General features: G+C 53.6%; 5 protein-coding genes across 5 annotated transcripts; 2 read left to right on the forward strand and 3 right to left on the reverse strand.

Moving 5' to 3' along the window:
- Positions 1–190: 190 nt before the first annotated feature.
- ISF_02711 (ATPase, AAA-5) lies at positions 191–14,092 on the reverse strand (the record flags this gene model as incomplete). The annotated part of the gene is made up of 1 exon (XM_018846317.1): positions 191–14,092. The coding sequence occupies one exon, from the start codon at positions 14,090–14,092 to the stop codon at positions 191–193; it is 13,902 nt and encodes a 4,633-aa protein (XP_018706045.1).
- A 1,225-nt stretch (positions 14,093–15,317) lies between these two features.
- On the forward strand, positions 15,318–15,991 carry ISF_02712 (50S ribosomal protein L12; the record flags this gene model as incomplete). Its single annotated transcript, XM_018846318.1, has 2 exons — positions 15,318–15,545; positions 15,665–15,991. 2 exons carry the CDS (start codon positions 15,318–15,320, stop codon positions 15,989–15,991), a joined length of 555 nt encoding a protein of 184 aa, XP_018706046.1.
- A 363-nt stretch (positions 15,992–16,354) lies between these two features.
- Positions 16,355–17,237, reverse strand: ISF_02713 (CTD kinase subunit gamma; the record flags this gene model as incomplete). Its single annotated transcript, XM_018846319.1, has 3 exons — positions 16,355–16,792; positions 16,845–17,021; positions 17,082–17,237. 3 exons carry the CDS (start codon positions 17,235–17,237, stop codon positions 16,355–16,357), a joined length of 771 nt encoding a protein of 256 aa, XP_018706047.1.
- Positions 17,238–17,815: 578 nt separating this feature from the next.
- Positions 17,816–18,823, forward strand: ISF_02714 (pyrroline-5-carboxylate reductase; the record flags this gene model as incomplete). The annotated part of the gene is made up of 2 exons (XM_018846320.1): positions 17,816–17,858; positions 17,919–18,823. The coding sequence occupies 2 exons, from the start codon at positions 17,816–17,818 to the stop codon at positions 18,821–18,823; spliced, it is 948 nt and encodes a 315-aa protein (XP_018706048.1).
- A 197-nt stretch (positions 18,824–19,020) lies between these two features.
- On the reverse strand, positions 19,021–20,563 carry ISF_02715 (Histone acetyltransferase type B, catalytic subunit; the record flags this gene model as incomplete). Its single annotated transcript, XM_018846321.1, has 3 exons — positions 19,021–20,147; positions 20,201–20,482; positions 20,536–20,563. 3 exons carry the CDS (start codon positions 20,561–20,563, stop codon positions 19,021–19,023), a joined length of 1,437 nt encoding a protein of 478 aa, XP_018706049.1.
- Positions 20,564–20,597: the final 34 nt, after the last annotated feature.

Here is a 20,597-nt window from a genome sequence, read left to right on the forward strand (position 1 = left end):
TCCACCGGGATATTACATCTGGTAGTAGCGATTGTAGATTGATCTCTATAAAGTCTTCTTTTTAAAAACAAAAAAAAAAGTGCAAAGTACAACAAATCATTCTATCGTAGTATCCGAAGTCCGTAAAACGCCATTCCCATGCAAACAATGTCATCGTATAAAATCGCAGAAAAGACAAACAAGAAGGAAATCACGAATTAACCTCTGCAAACCATGTACGCAACAAGCCGGCCAATGCGCTCGGCAGCTCCTCCAAGTTGTGCACAATCAGGTAGTACTGGAACGGAAACGTATCGAGGTAGCGCTCAATGACCACCTTGCTCTCACTGCCGTCGCTGACGAACCGGGCCTCCTTGAGCTCCAGCACACTGTCGCCGGCCTTCTTGTCCCTGTCGTCCATGATTATGAAGACGACCATGATGCGCTCCTCCATTGCCTCCCGCAGCAGCCTGCGGATCTCGTCGTGCGCCGACGACGGCGTCAGCCCGTCCGACAAGATGAGCGCCAGCTGCCACAGGTCCGCCCCGGCACCACCGCCCGACTGCTGCTGCCGCGCGAGGCGGAACGTGTCGATCGTGCGGCGGATCAGCCGCGCAATGTCCGTGCGGTCCTGGCCAAACGAGAACCGCTGCAGCACCTTGGCGCCGGCGTCGGCCGAGAACGGGTCCGACAGGCAGTGCGCGGCGAAGACGTCAGCGCCGAAGCCGAGCACCCCGACCTGCCCGACCTCGAGCATCGCGAGCGACCGCGAGACCATGACGAGCGACTCCATGGCCAGCGCGCCCGACGACGACTCGCCCATGCTGCGCGAGTCGTCCACGCACAGCAGCACCTGGTACGTGCGCTTGGTCGGCACGCTGCGCCGCATCCAGATCTTGTCGCGCTTGTAGCTCGACGCGATGTACGGGATGATGCGCTTGATGTTGAGCCGCTTGCCGGTTCGGAAGGCGCCGGACAGCTTGGTCGACTGCGACGGCGTGAGGATGAGCCGCAGCTGCGACGTCAGCGAGAGGGAGTGGCTGTGCGTCTTGCTCTGAAAGTCGGACCACTCGTGCAGGCAGGCGTCAAAGTCGCGGAGCGGACGGTCTTCTTCGGAGATGTGCGTGGCGGAAAGCTTCTCCGAGGCGTCTTGCAGGAATTCGTCTTCATCTACCTCTTGCTTTTCGACGCCATCCTCTTCGGGTGTTGGTTCTCTGTCGAAGTTGCCCTGGCGCGTCTTGACACCGGATCGGCCGTCGTCCTCCCGCTCGTTGTCAGCCTTGGTGCCGTCTGCCTCTGTCGTATCCATCTCGTCGGAAACTTCATCCGGCTCTTGCTCGTCAGCTCCTTCAGTGACGCGGCTCTCAGGATCCTTCTTCTCCTCATCAATGGCCATGGCTTCATCCATCGGTTGGATATCTTCGTTGTCTGCCGTGCCCATGGCTTGAGTATCGGGTGCAGTGCTGTCGTCTTGCAGGTGCTGGAATTCTCGCTGCGTCTGCTCATCCGGTTGGCTGGCCTGTTCCTTTTTGACGTCCTCGTTCGGTTGAGCCTCTTTGATGTCAGACTGCTGACGGTGCCAGCGTTCTAAAGCATCACCCAGCTTCTTGAAAGGGTCATTGCGCGCGCTCTCGGGCTCTGCTGCATCGTGATCTTGTTGCTCCGCCGGATGTTCTGTCTGCGAAACGGCGCCCTTGTTTCCAGAGCTGGTATTCTCATCGGCACCAGCGTCTCCCATGTCACCCTCATTTTGCTCCGCCGCATCAACTTGGAATTGGTCATCCAACTCCTTTGCGTCCTTGTTTTGGTCCTGTCCAGAGTTCTTGACGTCGCTTGGCGCTGCATTGTCAAGCTCAGCTGCATCTGCCGGGTCAGACTGATCTTGGGCGTTCTCTGGCTGCTCCTCATCCGTTTTCTCCTCTTGCTCCGGTTCCTCCTTGACATCTTCGTCAACTTTATCTTCACCAACAGCATCGGCATCCTTCTCCTCTACTTCATTTTCATCCCTTTCGTCATCTTCTTCTTCGGGAGCAGCAGCCTTCTGTTGCGTCTCATTACCAGTTTCTTCATCCCCATCTTCATCGGCATTGTCTTCAACCTGTTCAGGGACAGGTTCATCTTTATCGACATCAGAAAGGTCGTCGAGATCGTCATCGCCAGGCATTTCTTCCTCGTCCTTCAGATCCAGATCCATCTCCTCGGGTAATGCAAGGGTGTCATTTTCTTGGACATTTCGGTCTTGCTTGTTCATTTCGTCCTGGGCCTGAACCTCCTCAACTTCGTCCACAGCTTCATCCTCTTGGGCATCATCCTTGTTGTCGTCACCATCAGCCTGCTTTTCAGCTTCCTCCTTGCTAGGGTTGGTCTCATCAGGAATTGGATCGTCGTCCTTCTTTTGACCGTGCGGCTTGTCTCCCTGCTGGTCCTTGTCGGCCTTTTCTTCGTCTTGGCCATCCCACATCTTCTCGTCCACGGCAGTAGGGTCCAAGTCGTCAACATCGCCTGCTTCCTCATCCATTTCATTTTCTTCCTCCTCTTCTTCCCCGTTCTTGGATCCTTCGTCTTCGTCATCCGCACCATCGACGCTTCCCATGTCGCCCTCGAGTTCTTCATCAGCCATGTCAACAGCATCCTTCTCATCCTCCATCTCGCCATTCTTTTCCTGGTTCGCCTCCTGCGCGAGCTCAGACAGGTCCTCGTCAGGTTGGATATCCTTGCTTATGTCCTCAGCACCCTCTCCATCGCCAAGACCAGTACCCGCCTCAACGCTACCTTCTCCCGACGTTTCGTCTGATTTTTCATGAGGGGTGCAGAAACCTTGGGTAGCAATTTGAGTAAAAGCGCGGGTCAAGACGTATCCCATATGTGTTGTAGATTTGTGCAGATTAAGGGCATTCTCGGCTGACTTTTGACAGAGGTAGACAAATTCTTGCAAAATTGACGAGACAACCGCAATCATACCAGCGGCCGCGCTACTTGTCGCTGTTGAGCTCATATCCAATTTCTCAAGTAATTGCAGGGCCTGTTCGACGCTCTTGGCAAATCCATCCATGCGAAGGTGCTTAAGCACTGAGTACAAACCATCATTGTGCAGGACGAGCCAGCCTGGCTCTTCTTCATTTGTCGAAACCTCAAAGGCCTTCTTCTTGGCTGCCTCCACAGCAACCAAGACGGTGTCGCTAAGCCTTGCCAGAATGCCTCCGAAGTTGACTAGAGGAACATTGAGCAGCTCAGAGTCTTTCGCTTCAATCTCTGTATTCGACCAGCTTGAGATGTAACTAAGGACGAACGACAAGTTGGGGGATTGCCGCATCATGTCTGCTAACTCCGACCGCATCTGAACAAGCGCACTAGACACATTTGCGTGCGTTGCTTCGTATGAGTCTGATGTCAGGTTTGTCGGTAAATTCGGCAGCATGTGCAGTGTCTTGAGGTAGCCTTCAAAGCGTCCAACCCAGACCTGGAGCTTTTCCAACACCGAATCGTGGCCAGTGCCGAGGAGCTTTCCGTGAGAACGCACCAGGTCAATGCCGAATCTTAGTAGCTGCACAACCCAGGGCAGCAGGGTCTCGCAATTGTTCTCTTCGGTCTGATTCCGCAGGTGGCCCAGTTTCTCGAAATGTCGCAACTCAGTAAACGACGCCACAGCGCATTGAAGAGCACTGAGAGATCTAGTGGCCGCGGCGATAGTTCGACGTTGGGATCGAGACAGGTAGATGAAACCTTCAACAAAGCCGATGCTGCGGGTTACCTCAGCAGATGTGAGATCTTCGGAGTGGTCACGCGCCGCATCCCGGACCTTAGGTGCCAAGTCCAGCATCTTGTGGAAATAGTATTCGGCTTCGTTGAAAGAGGCGGAGCTGTCCAGAATAATATTGGCACCCGATGCAAGGACCACCGCCAACGAGTCTTGCTCTGCAAGGGGTTCTTGAGCAAGGTTGTACCGGAGGCCCATGTTGCGTAGCTCTCGTAAGGTGTCGGCAAAGAGCTTACGCTTTCTTGTCTTGAGATGCTTCACTTCCGTCTTGTTTTCCTCGGTTAGATGTACCGGAGTTTCCTTGCGAAGCTCTGCCATGGACTCTTCTAGGCTATATAGATACAACTCGAGGCTGTCGGCGACTGTTCCGGTGATTTGGGGGGTGTTGGCAATCTTGTTCATCACCGAAACTGTCTTTGTGACGTTGGCAAGGCGCTTGTGGCTAGAAAGCCAACCAGGGGCATTTGACTCCAGCAGCGTCAACATCTCAGTCGAAACGGCAGGCTCGGCTTGAGACGCGAGACTAGTATTTCCGGGGAAGGTCGTTTCGTCGGGCAAACCTTGCGCAATCACAGTCTTCATTTCTTGGCCAAGAACCCCGCGGAACTTGCGCACAATACGGAACAGCTTGAGGTGGGACTTCTTTGCGCTCTCGCGGAGAGCTGTGATGTTCGTGTCCTTCCAACTGGCCATGAGAAGTACATCCTTCATTTTCTTGTCAATTGGCGCACGACCCGCCGCGATAGTCTTGTCTGCAACAGTCTCAAACCTTGCATAGAAAGCGAGGAAGTTGGCAACAGCCTGCGTGATGATGGCAAGGTTGGGGTAGTCTTGAACCAGGGCTTTCAAATGGGCCAAAAGCTGTCTGAGCAAGGAGACTCGCGTTCGAAACTGTCCAATGATGGACGTGGAGAAGTATGACTGCAAGCTTTGCAGAAGAGATATCGCGTATGTCTGCAGCTCGGATCTGGAGTCTACCATTGAAAGTGGTACGGCGATGATTACTTGATAGGCAATAAACCACCATGAGTAAGCGTCCTCTTCGCACTTGGTCTTTTCCATGTCGAAGAGATTTCCCCACGTGGACAATTCAAGTCTGCGCCAGCGGATAATTGTTCCAGTCAGAGCGTTGTGTAGGTTCAGGACGCCGTACTTCTGGCTGGCCCAGCCTCCAAACTGCCACTCGTAAACAAGGGCGTGCAGGTGCTCTACCTTGTGCACAATCTTGGCGAGGGGCTCAGTATGAACAATCTCTAGCACTCCATCACATGCTTGAATGACATCCGCTAAGGGCTGCATGTGGCCGATTTCATCAACCATCTGCAGCTCTCGGAACTTGGCCCGAATATCATGCACAACAGCGACCAATTGGCGCGCTTCGGTAAGGTTGGCGTGTGTGTAGAAGTTGTAGGTCTTGTCTATCGGTGGCGTTTGAAGCTCGTGAACTTTTTCACTCAGAAGAAGAATAACAGGGGCAATAAATCTGCTCTGCAAATCCCCGTCAAGGTTGGCATGGCCTCCCGATTCACGCACAATGCGGTTGCAAATGCTAAAGCACGCACGGCGAAGGGCGGCAGAAGGGCCATCGCTTTCTAAGAATAGCTTCTTGTGAATTTCCGCCACCCTCAACGACATGTTGCGAACCTCGTCCTTGTTTTTGCTGGGCTGGGCGGAGGGGTTCTCTTCGTCGAATGATGGGAACAGCTCGTTGAACTCTTCAGCATCCACTTCTTCTTCGTCTTCCAACGAGCCGCGGAATCGGTACATGCTAGTCTTGGCAGCTTCTTCCCTCTTGTCTGCTTCGAGGCGCTTGCTCCAGTTGTCAAAGAAGGCGTGGAAGCACTCGAAGACTCGCTGTCGCAACTCATCGTCGAGCTCCGACTGGCCGTTGATGGCAGTTTTGCTATTCACAACATCAAGAAATTCGAATGACTTGTCCGCCTCCGCAATGAATCCGCTCATGTGAAGACCACCAAGGTAAGGTGTTGCATTCGCGATGGCTTGGAGAGGGCTGTCCAGCTTCGCAGCGTTTGTGGACTCGCAGAGTGATAATCCGATAAGGAAGCAGCGCAGCAGACTTGAAACTGGTCTTGTGATGTCCTGGTATGCTTGGAATCGGGCCCCAAGGCGATCAAGTAGTCTCATGATATTTTCTTTCAGCAAGGGGAGGCCACTTTCGCCCTCTGTGGAGTCCGCTCGAGGCTGCAGTGTCGTGAGAACATTGGAGCCCACAATAGATTTGAGGACGTTGGAGAACTCGGCGTGAATTTGGCTCAATTCGGACCGTTCAGGTCTGAAGACCGCAACCACCTCTTCGGGGAGCGGGTCCAGCTGATTTATCTCGTCAGCAAGAAGCTGCTCTCTGGTACTTGTGAGCTGGCCAGCAAAGATTTCGTTGAAAGCCTGAACATGTGAGAGCTTCTCGCGCAACAAGGTTTCAAGTTGCTCAAAGAATTGGCGCTCCATCATGGGACTGAGTTGGGGGTCAATTATACGGTCGGGGACGTAAAGCTTTGTGAGTCCAATGGTAAATTGAACCCAGGCCAAGCCACACTGCCATGTGCTGGGGCTGCCGGACGTGGTCGAAGCAGCAATGCCGACAATCGCCGGGATGAAGTGCTGGAGAACAGTTTGTAAAAGGTGGGCAGGCAGCTGTTCCTTTGCAGCACAAACATCCCGCAGGACGTCTTCGCAGCCGTCGACTGTGGTGCTGAACTCTGAAGCCTTGGAAAAGAGCTCAAGTCCAAGAGCACGAGATGATTCGCCATGGCTGGCAAAAACATCAAGCAGAAGAATTTGCAGGACTCTGTTTAGCTGGACGGCAGGGTTGGTGGAGATGTTGGCAGTCATTTGTGCCATGTGTCGGCCCAGGGCTGGCAGCTCAGTCTCGAGCAGCTGCAAGGAGTTCAATGTGACCGAGCCGATGCTTTCGAGCTTGTGCCAAGTAGACAGCATCAAGCGTCCATCCCAAGGATACTGGTTTTGATGAACCAAGCAGTCGATATACTGAAGCCAGGATGCAGGGCCAGACGTGCTTGCGAGCATTAACCGGGCTCGAGTTGAGATGTCGGACAGCATAGAGAGCTCATAGTTTCCAGCATCGGCAGTGGGCTTCGGACGCAGCATATCAATTTGTCGAAGGCCTTCAAATTGCGACGCAAAGAAAGGAATTCGTTTTCCTGTTTCGTCACCTGTTTGACTCTCGAGAGATTCAACAACCGCAGAAAGCTCTCGCACGAGTTCATCGGAGCTGTTGGCGCCTGATCGGACAATCGAGTATGCTTGCTCTAGGGTCTGCTGGGCCTTGGAAAGCTCTGTAATACTAGCTCTTGTCTTCCAACGCAGCTCGTCAAACCTGGTCACAAGGTGATCGAGCTTGAGCACCTCGTCGTAAATGAATTTACTAGGGATGGGAAGCGGCCGAAGAGTATTCCAAAGCTGTTCCATGCTAAGACCTGTCGACAATTTGAATCCGCTGGCAAAATCACTTTGTAACTTGCCAAGGATGTGAGAAGCAAGGGAAGAGAGTTCTGGAGACGCGATCTTTGCGACTTGCTTCTTGAGCAGTCGTGTGCCTTGGATCAAGTGAGCCTGGAACTTAGCTTCGTCCATGATTTCCTCGGTAACCAATGTGATTGTGCGTGCAACGTAGTTCCATACCAGACTTAGGAATCTGGCAGAGGCGTCATGCTCATTGGATGGTGTGTTGCCAAGGTACGCATGAATAGCTGTCAGCACGGCCTCCATGAAGGCCGCCAACCTGACAGTAGAGTCCTTTGACACAACGGCAACACGACCACTAACAAGGGATCGCTGTAGTCTGTTCAAAGCGGCGAGTTTCGAAGTCCGAGCCAGGGAGGCGTGATGCTCGATAGTTTTTCGAATACCGAATATTTCCACTGAGGCATCGTAAATTATCGCAGCCCATTCCACCGACTTTCCGGCCTGTGCCATGCGCGACACAGCGTAATTATTCAACGGGTGGACTGGTTGGGAGTGGGCTATACCTCCGATAAGGCTCGCAGGCAGACTGGAATAGAGATCTGAGACATTCTCTAGAGCATAAATCCCGCTGGGGGACTGTAGAAAGCCGACAAAATGCTGCAGGCTGGTCGCGAGTGCTGGCTCTTGTCCGAACTCGTTCATGAAGCGCAAGAGAATAGATAGATCCTGAAGGCTGAGATTTTGGAGAGAAATTTCTAAAGCCTTAGACGGCATGTCATTCTGCGCCAGCAACTTTGAAGCATCCAGGGCTGCAAGGTATCCCTGGAGACCGCTCTCGATAGGTGCGATGTAATGGAGGCTGGAGTGCACACTTGGAGGGCTATCGCATAGATAAATCTCGACAGCTCGGTTGCGCATTGCGCGGGACAGCTCGCCATATCTTGGGTCTACCGTGAGAAAGATTCTGAAGTCCGGATGGGGTCTCACGATCCGCGGTTCGCCTCCTGGTCCACAGTGCTCGTTTACACTTAGGAAGCCACTGGGTTCCAGGAGCGAGTTCAACCGATCTAGAACAGATGCATTGCAAAGGTTTGCGTTATCCAGGACCAGCCACTTCCCAGATTCTAGAGCTTTGATTATGACTCCATCAAGCCATTCAAATCTTGGGTTTTTGAGCACCAGGGGTTGCGCGAGAAGTGTGGCAGCTTTGGAGAGTTGAATGCTCACATCCGAGTCGGCGGGAAGCTCGTGAAGAATGGAGACGATCGAGTCTTGGATACGCGAAATTTCGTCGCTGTCGCCGGAGAAATTGTCGACCTCGTACAGTAAAGCTAGAACCGAGTTGGGAAGCTTGTTCGGGATCATAGCCATAATGGAGTCGTGGAGAAACGCGCGCAAGTCGCGAATAGCAGCGTTAATTTCGCGAAGAGGATCAGCTTGCTCAAAGCCACCAACAAGATCCATCGTATCAACATCTGCATTCATCGGGAACACAACAAGGGGCTTGCCGGATAAGGCCGCAACGTACTCCAACAGCGCCGTCTTTCCATGGCCTGACGGACTGGTGAGGATGCACGGAATATTCTGCTTGACGCAAATCATGAGAGATTCGAGCTCAGGTAGGCGCGGGACGATGTCGATTGCTGGCAGGCGCTCAGGTTGTGTGGCAGCGTTGCGAGGGAGGAGTGCGAGGCCAACTTGGCTGGAATCGGCATTCAGATCGTGATATAGACTGTGGCCGCGCGGTTCAGTGCCAAAAATCTGGGTATAGAGCTTGGTGACTTCGGATCTATCTCGTGGCAGTCGGAAGCGTTGCCGGACCATGATGTCCAGGAAATCGTCAGTTTGGCCTTGTTGCAAAACCGGGTCGGGGGAGTTGAGCAGATGTAGCCAGCGGAGCACGTCGCGCAGGTTGAATTCCCATGGTCCGCCCTGTGCACCAAACGAGCGATCCAGGACGAGTTGCTTATCCATCTCAGTAACGAACTGAATCAGCTTGCTGACCACGTTAACGGGCAAGTTGGGGAAGTTGTGAGACGCAATGAGCTTGAGATCCTCGTCGGTAAATACATCCGCGTAGACGACGATGAAACGGTTGACAAAGGATGCAGGCAATCCCTTGCGGCCACCTCCTTGGTGATGAGGGTTTTGCGCAGCAAAGAGGCGGAAATTGGGGTGGCGTTTGAAGACTTGGTCGAGCTCCGACACGTACACCTCACCACGATGATCTAAACAGGCATTTAGACCCTCCAGCACAGATTGAGAAGCCAGGTTCATTTCGTCGAGCAGAACCCATTGACCCTTTTGCATCGCTTGCAAGAACGGGGCGTCGCGCCACGCAAAATTGCCAGCCTCGGTTCCCTCAACAGGCACATCAGTCCCAAACAGATCCATGAGATCAGTCTGGTCTGAGAGATTGATGCGAGTGAGGGGTTGGCCACAGGCATGGGCGAGGGCCGCGACAAGAGAAGTTTTTCCCACGCCGGGGCTACCTTCCAGAAGAATGGGTTTGTGCATCTGCAGAGCTCGGACGACTCGCATAGTGTTTCTTCGGGTAGTCGGAGCGTGGAAGGCAAACTCTGCAAGAGGCGAGGCGTTTGGCGCGCGAGGGATGCTGAACGAGCCGACGGCCAGGGTGTCTGAGGTAACCTTGAACTCTGGCTCGGAATCATAAACACGAGAGGCATCTTCTCCAATAAATTCGGTCAGCTTTTCGAGGCACTGTTGGCGTTGTCTCTGTGTCGTTTGGGTATCTGTGGCGAGGACTGCGGATGGATTGGCACCAATGCTATCAATGAAGATTGCCGAAGCTCCATGGACCAGCGCAAATGGCATATGGCTAGCTGAGGCGGAGTTTATGAACTGTACCCAGGCCAAGATTTCACGGATTGAGAATGGGGTAGTAGCCATGGGGCGGAACGTGGCGCCAAACCAAACAGCAAAGTCAATAATGGTCTTGGTAGCCTGCTTTACATCGTCCTTCAATTTTGTCTGAACAATCTCGTAAATGTCATCATCGCCGGAAAGCGGAGGGACCCAAATCTCGGTGAAACGGTTGCGAAGAGCCGGCGAAAGCTCCTTTTTGCCAAAGTCACCACCGGGGTTCATGGTCGCGAAAAACTGGAAGCCCGGCAAGCCGACAACGAAAGAATCGGTGCTGCCCTTCTCGGCCAGAAGCAGCGTCCTCTGCGGCTCAAGCACTGAGTTCAACCGCTCCAAAACAGAGTCGTCAGCGAGAGAAATCTCATCCAACAGAAAGAATTGCCCATCTCTCATGGCCTCAACAAGAGCGCCATCGGACCACTCAAAGAGAGCTTTACTCCTGGTGGCATTGCTGGCGATTCTGCTTCTGAGTTCGCTATTGACCTGGTCGCTATTGATGGCTTGGGATTCGTAAAGCTGGTACTTCTCCTCAGGGGGTTCAGGAACGGAGAGGCCTGCAAGTCTAAGCGCCAGAGCAAGATCCTTGTCCAGCGCATCAAAAATGGCTCCGCGATTGCGTACTGGTCGCTGGGAGCCAATCAAATCCCCAGTTTCCGTATTTTGGTGAGCGTTGACAATGTGCAGCTCTTTCTTGAGTGCTTCCGCGAGGAGCTGGCAAACAGTAGTTTTACCGCAACCAGTTTCACCAACCAAGAGAACGGGTTCGTTGTTTTTCAGCGCCCGCGAAACCAGGACGTAGAGTCGGCGCATAGCGTGAGTCCAGACAACACCTTGACCGTTCTTCTGGGCAGCAAAACTCCTCAACTCGAGTGCGTGCTGTGCGGAGTAAAGCCTTTGGGTGTCAATCTTCACCTTGAAAACCTTTTCAATAATCTCTTTCACAGCCTGTCTCTCCTCCTCATTTCGGACTCGTTCCGCGAGAAGCATAAAGCCATGCGCAGCAATGTCCTCGCGAGTTTCAGCCTCTCGCAGTGCCCATCGAAAAAGATCTCGAAGCGTGGCGAAACTATCTTTCTGCTCAAAGAGTCGACTGGTTTGGCGAAGTCTGGAGAGCTCCTTGTATACGGTCACGATACGGCGGCAGTCGGGCGGCGATGTGTTGCGACTGCGCTGTTGTAAGATAAACTCCAGCTCATCCTCCGGGATGTCATCGAAGTGTAGCTCCAAAAATCGATTTCGAAAAGCGCGCGAGAGAGCTTTTCGTCCACCATAGAGGCCGGGTGGGTTCTGAGTCGCGAAGAGAATAAAGTTTTCATGCGGGCGGACTACTTCTTGCGTCTCGGGAATGAGCAGCTCACGGTTGTCGTCAAGCAGTCGGTTGAGCGCCTCAAGGACGTCGGTGGGCGCTAGGTTCAGCTCGTCGAGAACTATCCAATGTCCATGTCTCATTGCTTGAACAAGGACTCCCTCCTGGAACTTGAGTTTTCCGTCTGACCCAGATACATAAGTGCCGAGATACTCCTGCAAGTCGGTATGCTCGTGATTGTTGATACGCACAAATTTGTTGCCAGTAAAGTTGGCAAGATACTCAATCATGCTGGTTTTACCAGCAGACGTAGGACCTTGGATGAGGATGGGGAATCGTCGTGTGGAAGTAGCTCGAACCAGGTTGAGTAGGTTGCGCTCAACATAGGGCGTAATAATATAGTCATCTCTTTCCACAGGCTGTTCTTCTCCTTGAAAGAGCCAGTACTGTCTATCACGGGCCTTGTTCTGAAACCTCACATAGCTCCTGCCATCGTTGGGATGCTTGGGGGGCTGCGATAGAAGTGATTGGGGGTCGCCATGGCTATCAAGCAGGTAGTGGTAGATGAGCGGCACTAGCATGTCCTCCGATTGACGGTCCAGTAGTGTAAGGAATCCCATGGAGAAGCCCTCATACAGAGCTCTTCGAACGCCGTAGAGAGATCCGATAGTATTGACATAGGTCAGTACGCGAGTAAGGGTTCGCAGGCTAAAATGCGGGACCTCGTTGGCACCATCGACGATTCGCTTCTGCTCGGCCAGCTTTTTAGTGTTGAGATATAGTCGCGCAATATCGTTGGCGGCTTTGTCATTCTTGTTGCTTGTGCTGCCCAGATACGTCTTGATGATTTGAAGTAGGTCTTTTTCGTCGGTATCCGGACTCTTGACGTAGAGCTCCGTGAATCTGGAACGGATTCCGGCTGGCAAATCTCTTTTACCGATATCTGTCGCCGGGTTCATCGCACCAAAGATGCGAAAGTTGGGATGCGCAATAATCTTCTGGATCTCGCCAGTCTCCGAGAGCAATATCGAAGGTCGCTCATTTGGGCCGGTCAATAGGTCTGTGATGCTTTCCAGAGTGTCTGGAGACGCCAGGTTAATTTCGTCGAGGAGCACCCAGTCGCCATTCCGCAGAGCCTTGATAAGATTACCCTCAACGTATGAAAAGGCAAAGCCCCCGGGTCCAGCGGCGATTTGAACTTCAAACTGCTCCAGGTTTCGGGCAAAGGTCTCCCAACGCGGTCGGAGGTCGAGTAAGCTCTGCAATTTGGATTGTGTCTTTCTGCGCTTCGTTGGTTGGGCATCATCTTGCCGCTCTTTCTGGGCTTGCGCATGAGCCTTCTCCAGTTCAGCAACAATCTTGACAAACATTTTAGGTGCTTCTTTCCAGAGCTTTGCAACCTTGGACCATTGCGATTTGGCAAAGCATTTCCCCACCTGCTCCAAATATTTTTGGTTCTTCGATGCTGAGATGCCGGTTGCTTCAAACAGATCCTGGAATTCCTCCTTGAGTGGAACTGCAAGACTTCGAACATTGACCGGCTTGAATCCACCAAGAAGATCTCCGACTTCACTCTGTTGCGAAAGATTGACCGCGATTAGCTTGTTGCCTAGTGACTCTGCCAGCTGCTGCACAACCGTCGTCTTGCCGATACCAGTCTCGCCGACCAGCAGCACTGGCTCTTCAAGCTTCACAGCCACGGCAATTTGTTCGAGGAGCCTCTTGGCATGCACAGTACTTGCAAACGGCTGCTTTGGCTTGGCAGCCTTTGGCTGAGCTCGCTTCTTCCTCAAGGTAACTCTACCAATTGCTAGCTGAGTCTCACTCTCATTAAGGGGGGGTATATTGGCAGTCAAATAATGTTCTGCCCGTTCCCTAGACAAGTGCATCTCTTCAGCAATCGCAAAGGCAAGATGCTTGCTCAAGTCGGCATCGGCGCAGCTTCCCAGAAAACAATCCACAGCCTCCATGAACATCCAGTCCCTAGTGGTCTCAGAAATGGGCTCCTCCCCAGTTGTTGACCCTGCAGCTAGCAGGCACTCTTTTAACCGGCGACACCACTTCAGCAAATCTCTGAGGTTAGGCCGCCTGTCCATCACGCTGCGTCCACGCGCAGTTGCGATAGGGGAGCTGCTCAGTCGGGCCAGCCGACGATGTACAGCTAAGATTCCGGTGGTGTATTTTCGAAGGATGGGATGCGTCTCGACGAGTACACGCTCGAGCTCCGAATCCGTAAGCTGTTCTGTGTGGAGGGACTGCCAAAAGCGCATTCCAACCGACGTGGGCAAGTTTTCGCGACCGTTCAAACCTCGGGACGTCCTAACTGTGGCGAGGAGGCGGAACGTGCTCGCTGCTCGGACAGTCTCTCCTCGGCTCGGTATTAGAAGTTCGCTGCGCTCAATCAAGGGTAGCAATGTGCTGAGAACTTCGGTTGGTGCGCGGTCAAGATCTTCGACGAGGACCCATCTTCCCTCTTGAACAGCCGTCGTCAGCACACCTGGGCGCCATTGAAAGCTGCCTGGCTTGGAGTCTGTGGAATACAGGCCAATGAGCATCTTTGCGTCAGTTTGCTCGTTCAGATGCAGTGTGACCATTTCGGATTGCATCCCAAGTTGAGTCGCAATCTCCCGGACAAGTGCCGTCTTTCCAACACCAGAGGCGCCATGGAGAAGAATCGGCCCAGGTTTTCGTAGAAGCTTGGCGAAGCTTTCCAGATTAGACATTGTGGTGCCCGTCAAGACCAGGCTGAGCGGATCGCCGGTCGGTCCATGTGGGCGAGGTAGTACTACTTGTCCGTACGCGACAGAGTATGGGGTTAATTGTTGTAAGTTTTGTTCCTTGGCGGTAGATTCGGGGGCGCTTTGTGAGATTGCCTGTCGTAAAGCAAGAGTTTTCTTCACTCGCTCATGTTCGCGCAGCGAAAGAAAGCCGTAGTCGATTTCGATGCCGTCAAAATCAGCTCTTATGGGTTCGTCACCAATATGGGCTTGTATTAGGTTTTCCAACTTCTTATCCGAGGCGTGTAGAAGTTGACAAAAGATACGAATAGCGAGATATCGCACCGCGCGACAGTTATGAGTGAACAGGTGCTGCATGAGCGCGGCTGAAACACTGGAGCTGAAAGAGCGAAAATCGAAACTCAGTAATCGCCATGTCGCCAGTAAGCACCCTATTAAATCTGATTCGCCCAGACTTGATGAAGTGTCATTCAGCTGCAGCGGCTGTAGGCGCAGCGGCGAAGACTGCGTGAGCCTCTCACGGGCATGCTGAGGCCGGAGAAAGGTGGCGAGGTCGGGGCTAAACGGTAATAACCTAGCCGCGGCGGAAACGGCGCATATACGCTGCAGGTCTGACTTTGCGTTGAGGGCCCATCGTGCGCAGATGTCGGGGAATACATTTTCGAAGTGCACATATATGCGGTCTGTAAGTCTTGGAATGAGAGCCGCCTGCGCAACGGCGTCCAGAAGGCCTGTGGAGGGTTGGCTCTGGATCGAGGCCAGTAAGTCGGCTGGCAGATGTCCTAAAGCAGTCGAATCCTGTAAGAGCGACCTTGTCTGCCGTGAAACATCAATCAGGGCCATGATGGCGACTGTATCGAAGATTTTTCCCTGCAACCTTGCAACCAAATAGTATGCAGAAGCAGCCGCTGTACACTGAGAGCTTCTGTTGGCTGGCAGCTTAACTTTTTTTTTTTTTAAGCTAGACTGGCAGGGATCTGGCTCGGTGCTGGTACTACAAAAATCCGGGCCAATCAACGGCAGGCAAATCTGTGCCCGGCGGGCCGCTAGCCTTTTCGTTGTGGCCTTTGCAGCAAAGCATCCTTTCGCGGAAAAACTTCAGGGTGACTGAACCAAGAGAACCCGCACGCGACTTGCTCTCTCACTGCATCTCCTCGCCCTCACCGTCCAGCCGCGCATTTCCAGGTTCACCAATTCCTCAACCACAACAATGGCCATGTCCTGCCGGTACGCGGCGCGCACCTGCGCCCGCCAATTGCGGTCCGCCAGCACCCTGCGAGCCCCTACACAGACTCTGCGCCTCGGTGCCTCATCGAGACGGTACAACTCGACAGAAGCCGCCGCTGAGGCTCCCGCGAATCCCAAGATTGCCGAGATCGTCGACCAAATTAGCAAGCTGACGCTGCTCGAGACCGCCGACCTCGTCTCCAGCTTGAAGGTACGGAAATCGCCCGCGCCCGCCGTTGCGTCCTCTCCCGGCCCCGGCGAGTCGATGCATCAAGCTGGGACCTATCGACTCCAACGCCAAGTTCATCTGCTAACCATACTATCGATTAGACCAAGCTCAATATCCCCGATCTCCCCGTCGGCGGCTTCGCTGCCGCTCCCGCCGCCGCTCCCGCGGCAGCCGCCGAAGAGGCCGAAGAGGCTGCCCCTGCCGCCGCCGAGAAGACCCTCTTCACCCTCCAGCTGCAAGAATTTGACGCCGCCGCCAAGGCCAAGGTCATCAAGGAGGTCAAGAACTTGCTCGGCTTGAGCTTGGTCGAGTCCAAGAAATTTGTCGAGAGCGCTCCCAAGATGATGAAGGAGAATGTGCCCAAGGAAGACGCCGAGAAGATCATCGCCACTATGAAGGAGCTCGGCGCCAAGGTCACCATGGAGTAAAATCAAGGGTCAAAAAATTGTGCGTTGGCAATCGGGTATATGATCGTTGCAGGATATGGAAGGCTCCGATAATGCCCCCGTCTCACGATAGAGCGCCTGGTGGCATGTATAAAATCATGTGTATTAGTATCTACCAGAATAAAACAAAAATATTCATCCATGCACCGAAAATCCCGCTAGTATCCAGAAATACTAGCAGCTACCAAGCATGCAATTTTTGGCAGTACTCGTGCAACAATCTTTGGGTATCTCGACCACAGCAGGCGTCTTCAACGCGATAAATCAAATATCCTAACGCCATTCAACCAATGCCCAACACCTATTCCGCCGTGGATCCTGAACCAGGATTCTCACAAAAAAGGGTTATTTTCGGTGCTGCCCATTCGCAGCCCGCAGATGCTGACACATCTGCATCTCCATCTCGGTGTCAAAGTCGGCGCTCTCCTCGGCAATGAGACGGTCATCATCCTCACCAAAATCGCTCGTCTCCTCCCAGAGCTTGTTCATCTCGGCGTCGTCGCCCTTGGGAATAGCCCATATGCTTTCACGTTCCCTCTTGTGTCGTTCTCGGTCCTCCTCGATGCGCTGCTCGACTTGGCGTTTGTCCAGCCGCGCTGGCGTTGGCCGCCTGGTCTGCTGGCTGTGAGACTGGACAGGTGTCTGCTCTGCCAGGGTGGCACTCTCCATGGGCGATGACAGCCCTAGGTCATGATCCTTGGTCCCGCGCTCTTTGATAACGTCTTCGATCTGCGCCGCGACCTGCTCGTCGAGGAAGCCTTTGCCCTGCAAGCCTCGGAGGACCTTGGACACGTTAGCATGGCGGCGGGCTGGTAGGCGAGTCAAGGCTGCTTACCTTACGAACAACTTTAACATTTGCGGCTCCTGAACCATCATCCGGGGCCACAGCATCGACGACACGAATAATATCGCGCTGCATCATCCGAACATAGTCTGGTTGGCCCTCCCGACTGGCCTGGTCGAGGAAGTGTTCGATAAAATACATGATGTTGGCCCGGATATTCATATTGGTCTATCAATCACTTTAGCCGGAGTCATGGGCAAAAGTCGGGATATGCCTTGATAAGCGAACCTGTTCTACCTGCTCGAGTATGCAAGAGTGCAAATCCTCGTGCAATTCCCTATGCTTGAGAGCATACTGAGTAGCCTTTTGAGCCGAGGCGACGGACGCGTTGAGATGCTGAAGCTGATTACTAAATCGCATGCGCACCTCGAATGGGTCTGCCATCTTTCCGATACTGTCAGGCAATGTTGCGATGGCAATGTTGTGATGGCAATGCTGTTGCCGGGCAAATCAGATGGCTCTGAACATGGAGGCCCAGCTGCAGAGTCTGGCGCTGTCGAGATGGCGTTGATGCTGTTGGCGACGACGGTGCGCTGAATGGCAGGTGGAGCTTGGCTTGTCAGCGCGGTAAAGCTGCGGAACAGGGCAAAAAGCGGGTGCCGATTCGCTGTATTCTAGCGGGCTGCAGCACAGCGTCCGCTAAAACTGTCCCGTCGCTTTGTTGAAGGTACCTACATAGGTACATAGGTAGCGAAATCGGCCAGCTGCAGAGTGACGTCGGCGCATCTATTGGTAGCTACTAACATACCTATAAAACTTTGACCCGTCTTCAATCAATCCATGTGCCTACCTACCTACCTCTCGCTCTAAATCTCTCTGATACATCACATACCCCAGATTCAATCTTCCCCCTGATCCCGTATCTTTTTCATCAACGTCGTCTTCCTGTGGTCCTGCAGCCTTTCATTTAGACAATTACACCTCCAACTGCTCTGCGCGACATCTAGCTACCCTTGACCAAGATGTCTTCTGATTCCGGCTTCACTCTCACCGTGCTAGGTTGCGGTACGTCGCTCAACAAAAAAAAATAAGATTATCTTGCAGTCATGCTAACTCCCCTCCTAGGTACTATGGGCATCGCTATTGCCAACGGCGTCCTCACCTCACTGGACGCGGGCGTCACAGCTGGCGAGGACGTCCCCGCATCGCTACCCTCTCAGTTCATTGCCTGCGTGCGTAGTGAAAAGAGCGCTGAGCGCATCAAGACCGCGCTAGCCGCTCACTCCTCGCGTGTTGAGGTCGTTCGCAATGACAACGTCGCCGCTGTACGCAAGGCGCGAGTCGTCCTGCTCGCCTGCAAGCCCTACATGGTCAAGGATGTGCTTGGCGTGGCTGGCATGGCCGACGCCCTACAGGGTAAACTGCTCGTCTCCGTCTGCGCGGGCATCACCTCCGAGGCCATGGAGGAGGCCGTCTACGGCAGCACGGCGCCTGCCGGCAGCTCCGAGGCCGCTGGTCGCTGCCGTTGCATTCGTGCCATGTGCAACACAGCCGCGCTCATCCGCGAGTCCATGACCGTCATCGGCATCTCAAACCCGCCACTCGCGGACGCTGACAACGCCCTCATCACCTGGATCTTCAAGCAGATTGGCGACGTCGTCTTCCTGCCCGCCAACAACATGGACGCTTCGACCGCCCTCGCTGGTTCCGGTCCCGCCATGTTCCTCCTCATGCTCGAGGCCGCCACCGACGGCGCCGTCGCCATGGGCATCCCCCGCGCCGAGGCCCGCCGCATGGCCGCCCAGACCATGCGCGGCGCCACCGGCCTCGTCCAGAGTGGCGAGCACCCCGCCGTGCTCCGCGAGAACGTCTGCACCCCCGGTGGCTGCACCATCGGCGGTCTACTCGTCCTCGAGGACGGCGGCGCGCGCGGAACCATCTCCCGCGCCATCAGGGAGGCGACCGTCGTGGCCAGCCAGCTTGGTAAGGGTGTTCAGAATGTCAACGGTACTCGCCCGTACTTGCAGTAGTTTGAAACCCCAGAATACATAGATTTGACGAAATACGACACAAAAGCAGGAAAAAACTTGATACAATTCGTTTTAACATCTAACTGGTTACCTTGTGCATGCAAAGTCCAAGACCATAGCTAACTCGAGAATTCAATGGATTCCAACCTGGGTGCGACTCTAGATATAGTCAAAATAATTTGCGGAGGGGAAAAGGCCTACTCCTCATCTATCCTCGTTCGTTTACTAGAAGTGGATTTTGCATCGTCGTCCAGCCTGCGCTTTACGTTTTTCGCATTGGCAAAGTTAGAGCCATGAGCTGCTAACAGCCTGGCGTATTCAAGTTCGACGCCTAGAAGTGTCTCCCCTAGCTTCTCTATGCGCTCGGGGAGGTCAAACTGCGCCAAGACGTCACGGTTGTGCCTATACAATCTCTGTTTGACGAGAAGTTGCCACAGTCGCTCCAGATGGCGGTCGGCAGCCGTTTTTGCGGGGGCCGTCTCATCGGGGTCGATGCGCGGGCGAACAGAGTCTGGCAGCTGAGACATAACATGCATTTCCAGCACGCGAGCAAACTGACGCGGCGCGATCTTGGTCTTGGTTCGAATTGCTTCAAGATTCTCGCCACCCTTGATCAGCTGCGGGATCAGTCCCTTCTCACCGACTGTTACACTGGGGTTCAGTTTTAAAGCAGCAAACTCTGGGACAGTGCGTAGATATTTTAAATCGCATGCGTCCCGGAGCTCGTCAAAAGCCTCATTCGGGTTCTCGACAGTGAACTCGCGTGTTTGGGGATGCTTGTGATAGTGTTCAAAAATCGACTTATATAGTCGCGCACCGTGTCCGTGGCCTTGGAAAGGAGGAAGAATCAGAAATTGGGAGAGCCGTGTGCGGCAGGGCAGCTGTGCCAGGTCCAGATTCCCTTTGGGCAGCTCCCAATCGTGGTTTGGGGTGGCGGGTGGCGTAGGCGGAGGTTGAAAGTAGAAGAACCGGTAGACAGTAGAGTAGCCGACGAAGACATATGAGTTCTTTTCTGAACCCGCATACGATGACTGCTTGCGGTAGAGCAGGAATAGAGTCCAACGATCTGCATCTGGGAGCCCAGTTTCTGATGAGTCGGAGCCCGGTGTTGAGTTGATAAAGGATCCGCCCTCGATGAAAAGAGGGATTAACAACTGGATGCGATTATTTAGCTGCTTGATGGCGGGGTCCGCCAAGGTACCCTTCCATATCTCGTAGCGGCCATCCGTGCCTTCGAAGCTCGCGTGCAGATCTCCGGGAGGCGTCCAGTCGTCACCGAGCTTCTGTGAATTGCTTTCAAAATCGGCGGCTTTGCCAAATGCGACTGAGACCAGTTAACACCTGATACATTGAAGATTTTTGCGGGGAACGTCTTACTATCAGGAAGCAGTGCATCTTCTTTCAATATTTGTTTTACATCCATGGGTTCGGTCTCGCCAATAGGAGTGAACTTGCTGCTATACGACGTTCGAAGGTGAGGGCGCATGTCGTTTGCGCGGTACCGAAGGCTAATCTTGAGGTCCTTATAACCAAAGATTTTTTCATCTTCGCCGAAGAAAGGGTAGGTAAACGTCGGGTTAAAAGTGGAAATAAGTTGGAGGCCAGAAGATGTTGGCGCAACTAGACTGATGTTGAGAGCCTCGTTCGAGTCGGCGATCCCTGGGCGCCTGTTAATTGAAGGTACAAGTCGAGCTGCAAAATTGAAAACTTACACTCTTCGAGATCTGGAAGGGCGGCCATGATGATCCGAGTTGACGCGAGTTGCGTGCAAATC

This window comes from Cordyceps fumosorosea, assembly GCF_001636725.1.
Source record: "Cordyceps fumosorosea ARSEF 2679 chromosome Unknown scaffold_5, whole genome shotgun sequence".
Classification (NCBI taxonomy): Eukaryota; Fungi; Ascomycota; class Sordariomycetes; order Hypocreales; family Cordycipitaceae; genus Cordyceps; species Cordyceps fumosorosea.